General features: G+C 29.7%; 1 protein-coding gene across 1 annotated transcript in view; it reads left to right on the top strand.

The window, feature by feature from the left end:
* The first annotated feature begins 2,652 nt into the window (after window positions 1-2,652).
* LOC124889013 (pre-mRNA-processing protein 40A-like) overlaps window positions 2,653-5,514 on the top strand; it is a 65,649-nt gene continuing 62,787 nt past the window's right edge. The window contains 2 exon segments of the mRNA XM_047400300.1: window positions 2,653-2,790; window positions 3,118-3,235. Coding sequence (XP_047256256.1) covers window positions 2,653-2,790; window positions 3,118-3,235 — 256 coding nt within the window.

Here is a 5,514-nt window from a genome sequence, read left to right as displayed (position 1 = left end):
ATAAAAAATATATGCAAAGTTTTGTAATTAATATACATATATTGGTAGAAAAAACAACGAACACTGACTATTACTTTAGCCATAAATATATTTTAGAATTTACAACATTAAATTTAACGAACTTGAGTCTATATATTATGATCATAAAATTGATTCTAATTAATTGAAATTAATTAGTTGATTGTGTAATTTTATTACAATTATGTCGTACATCATTTTTTTTATATAAAAATACATATAATTAATTAATTGATTTTTTGCAAGCTACTATGATCTTATTAATTCAAATGAAATAATTTGTAAATGGTAAGTTTGGATTATAAAGAGAAAGGAGATTATTGTATACCTTTAGCATTTCTCATATATTAAAAAAGATTTAGAGACAAAAAGTTGTCATCCCTTAAAACAATTAAATTTGAACTATTTTAGTAAAACAATAAAAGATTGAATATTAGAAAATCCATAATTTAGAAAAAAATAATTGTTACCTTATTTGAGCTTTTATAAAATTATAAAGATAATTAAATAATCAATTGACTATAATCTAATTATAAATTTATAAGATTTTTTTTGAGAAATAAATCAGTAATTAGGAAAAAAAATAATCGTTGCCTTTTTCAAATTCTTCCCAAAATTAATAAGGTAATTGATATCAATTTAATATAATCAATCTATAAAAAAACATGAGAAATGGATGGGATTAAATTGCTGAAATTATAAAGGTAATTAATATCAATTGGTTTCATATTTGAGCCCTTTATGTAATTATAGATCAATTAACTACAATTTAGCTATAAAATTAGGACAGATTTATGGTAAATAAATATATAATATTAATAATAATTTTATTGTTATCAAATTAATTAGATTAAATTGAGTTAGAAATCAGTTAATATTGACAATTATTTTAATAAAAAATATATGCAAAGTTTCATAATTGATATACATAAATTGGTTACGAAAACAACGGACACTGACTTCTACTTTAGCCATAAATATATTTTTAAATTTACAACATTAAATTTAAAGAACTTGAGTCTATATATTATGATCATAAAATTGATTCTAATTAATTGAAATTAATTAGTTGATTGTATAGTTTTATTACAACAATTTCGTACATCATTTATTTAATAAAAATACATATAATTAATTGATTGATTTTGTGCAATCTACTGTGATCTTATTAATTCAAATGAAATGATTTTTAAATGGTAAGTTTGGATTATAAAAATAAAGGAGATTATTGTATGACTTTAGCATTTCTTATGTATTAAAATAGATTTATAGACAAAAAGATGTCATGCCTCAAAATAATTAAATTTGAACTATTTTAGTAAAACAATAAAAGATTGAATTTAAGAAAATCTATAATTGAGAAAAAAATAATTGTTTCCTTATTTGAGCTTTTAGCAAATTATAAAGATAATTAAATAATCAATTAACTATAATCAAATTATAAATTTATAAGAAATTTTTGAAAAATAAATTAGCAATTAGGAAAAAAATAATAGTTACCTTTTAAAAATTCTTCCCAAAATTATGAAGGTAATTAATATCAATTTGATATAATCAAACTATAAGAATATGAGAAATTCATGGGATTAAATTTTTGAAATTATAAAGGTAATTAATAGCAATTGTTTCCATATTTGAGTCCTTTATGTAATTGTAGGTTAATTAAATATAATCAAGCTATAAAATTAAGACAAATTTATGGTTAATAAATATATAATGTTAATAATAATTGTATTGTTATTAAACTAACTAGATTAAATTGCGGTAAAAATTAGTTAATATTGACAATTATTTTAATAAAGAATATATGCAAAGTTCCGTAATTGATATACATATATTGATTAAAAAAAACAACGAACATTGACTAATAGTAAATAGTTTCGCATCGTGTCTCTTCTGGTAGTAGTACTAGTATATATTTTAATTTTCTACTTGTTGTATCGTATACCTCTGTTTTCTTACTTGCTACTATTGTTAATATCCTCGTGTTTTTGCTTTTCTTGCCGAGAATTTATGGGAAACAAATTTTCTACTTGCCAAGGTAGGGGTTACGTATGTTGTTGTTGAAGAAGAAGCATGTAGAAAGAGAGATGTTTTGCTTTGTCTCATAAGTATTTAGTTAGCTTGCAGTATTTTCATGAATGGATAATGATTTGTGAGTGGCTGTTTATGAGTGTTTTCCTTTGTCCTTTGAAAACTCATGGACTCTAATTTGATTCATGTACAGGCTCCATACATAGAGATGATCAAGAACAACTTCTTCTTTTTTCGATTATCAACTAATGATGTAAACAAGACCCCTTCACTACCATTAAAGTCCAAGGAAGTTTCCTCTTGGAGGAGTGTTTCATTGTCATCTGGATTCTTCTATGACAGTGGGTCAAGAAAAAAGAATTTTACAGATCTGAGCAAATCACCCCATGGTCACAGTAAGAAAGTTCATCCTAAGAAATCTGGTCGTGATTCAAGTCGGTATGCATATCATTTGGTTGTAGCTTCCTTTTTTACACTTAAACTGATTTTTAATTTGTATTTGGTTGTCCAAAGTAATGACAAATGTTTCTTCACGGCAGAGACCTTAGCATTCCAGTGTTGATTTAGACTATTAGAAGATTGATAAAAGAGAAGGTACAAATGGCTTTTAAAGTTTCAAGCATGCTACGGAATCAAGTTGTTGAAAGGGCTTCTGCTAAAGAAGAAGCCAGCATATTACAAGTAGAACTAGATTCACGGACACGAAGATTAGAGACAAAAAAGAATGAGTTACAATCAGTACTGGAAAAGGAGTTGGATTGAAGATCCAGCGATTGGTCTCTAAAACTTGAGAAATACCAAATTGAACAACACAGACTCCGTGAAAGGGCGAGGGAGCTTGCAGAGCAGAATGTCTCTCTACAAAGGGAAGTCTCTTAATTTAATGAGAAGGAAGTAGATAATAGAATCATGATGTCATTTTCGGAGAAACACCTTGAATATTTATCTAAGAGAATAGAGCAAGTGTCAGAGGAGAATCAAAATCTAAGGCAGCAGCTCACTCAGTTATAAGTGGAGTATCGATTAGCTTAAGACAATAGAGATTATGCCTGGGAAAACTACCAGGAAAAGGTTAAAGAGCTTAAATCGGAGACTTTGCTGACAACTATTCTAAGGGAGAAGCTCTATTCCGAGGAGATGGACATAAAGCAACTTCAGGCTGATCTAGCCGGAATTGTTAGAGGTAACGACATTCTAAAATGTGAAGTGCAAAATGCGCTGGACGCTCTTTCTTATGCCACAGCCAAGTTGAAATATCTCGAGCATTAGGTAAGCAGGCAATATTAAGATCTCGTTGCAACGGAATAGTTTTTATTTTTTATCTTTGGATACCTCATCTTCATATATGATAGCCTGTTCGCATATTACTCTCTCTGCTTTAGCTTTCTACTTCTTTTTGATTTTAGGTTCATCTTTGTTCCATCTGAAGTTCACGGTTTTCTTTATGAACTTATATACATGAGTTACTGGCATGTGGTAGTCTTCTGTGAAATGTCTGATCACCTTAATTTGTGATCACTTAAACTAACCAAGAACATGATAAACGTTGTGATATCCTCAAACCCATTGATCTGATTGTGCTCTGATGTGGTAAAGTTACCCGAAGGGGTTTCGATAAGTTTGCTCATTCATCTGTCTTAATTCTTGGACAAGCTCACGAGTTATCTACTGTGAATTTTAACAGTTAAAAAAGATTCATGATTTGGTTGAACTTCTAGGCTATGAGTTTGTTTTGAATTTCTGATAAAATATTATTGGTGATCTTTATTTCTTTCTTGTTTTTTCATGGTTTACGATTGATTTTGGTAGGTGATAAAAAAGGACTAAAATATCAACCATCTCACTAATGATTTGCAAGAACGCATGAAGGAACTTGGTGTTGTGAAGGTGATACTACCAAAAGTGTTTCAGGAGAGGGATTTTATGTGGGAGTAAGTTAAGAGCTACAGTGAGATGAGCATGCTGTTGAATTATGAGATCAACATGTTGAAAAGGAAGGTAGATACCCTCGATGAAGACTTTCTTATGAAAGAGGGTCAAATCATAATCTTGAAAGACTCGATAGGTAAACCTTTCAACCTTCTTGCAAGTCCTGATTCTCTGTTGGAGTGATGGATGCTAAATGGCCAAACTACAATTCATATTTTTTTCATTGACTATAGTGTCCATACTTCTCGTATACTTACTGGTTTTACTCTTATTCTTTCCCCCCTTTGATACTTGTTAAATAGAAAGTTTGCTTCTTTCTTTTGCAACCTTTTTGAATATCCAATTGTAAACATTTCTTTTACTTGTTAGTGATCTAGAAAATGAACTTCTTTTGCTTCATTTGGTTTTGTAAGTATTGGCTATTTTTTGTCTTATGAAGTATTTAGTGAGGATTGGTGCTACCATTTTGCTTCTCGTCTCTGAGGTAGAGGTATGGTTTGCATATATTCTGCCATAATATACATCAGGTATGTTGTTGCTGTTGTATGGAGATTGTTTGTATAATAACAATCATATATTTGATGTCGGGTCATCCACACTTTCATTCCTTAGAGGGGAAATCTCATTAAGCTTACTGAGTTAACTTCTCATTGATGTATTCTTTCACTAAGGTTGTCACTGGGTAGTTACAAAAAGCACTTGTCTAACTGAGCAGTTCATGTTCAGTTTGTGCATATATTAACTAACGTCCAAATTTTTAACCATATAACTTTACCTCAAAATGGTGCATGGACCAGAGCTGCTCTTAAATCTGGTCGGTTGGCAGACTCTTCCATTTGATCTGCAATCAAATGCCTGCTTTGTCTTAGTACATTTGATTTTGTTGTGCTCATTCACACATGGTTTATGCCAAGTATGTGAGACACATACAGAAGCCTCTAGTTTCATCTTCTTTATATAGTTTTAAACGTCATTTGACTTGCTATGAGGGAGGTCCACCCTGCCCTCTGATCATTTTTTAGATACCTTCTTTCATTTGCCTCTACCATGTTTTGAATTTTCCTTCCAGTACCTGATGCTTCACCTGCCACATTAAATGTTGTTTGCACATTTTTAAACTATGCACTGCGTTCAATTTCAAAAAACGAAAAAAAGTATGCACTATATTTTAGAACATTTTGATAATTTTTTGGTATGTCAGTATGTTCTTTATGTTTATGCTTACATCAAGCAGACACAGTTATTATGAAGGTGGAATTGGTTTCTGTACCATTTTTCTTTTGCGTGTAACTTCTGAAGTTATTTGGGATCCATTATTTATATGTCAATGAGAGTCTTTGATGTCTTTCCTGATAATGTTTATGCTTACATCAAGCAGACATAGTTGTTATAAAGGTGGAATTGGTTTTTGTACCATTTTTCTTTTGTGTGTAACTTCTAAAGTTATTTGGGATCCATCATTTATATGTCAATGAGAGTTTTTTAAGTCTTTCTTGATATTAAACCTGTCATTTTTTCTTTAACATGTCTAAT

This window comes from Capsicum annuum, chromosome 11 (genome assembly GCF_002878395.1).
Source record: "Capsicum annuum cultivar UCD-10X-F1 chromosome 11, UCD10Xv1.1, whole genome shotgun sequence".
Classification (NCBI taxonomy): domain Eukaryota; kingdom Viridiplantae; phylum Streptophyta; class Magnoliopsida; order Solanales; family Solanaceae; genus Capsicum; species Capsicum annuum.
Note: the sequence above shows the minus strand (reverse complement) of the source record. Positions and strands in the feature narration are given on the sequence as shown.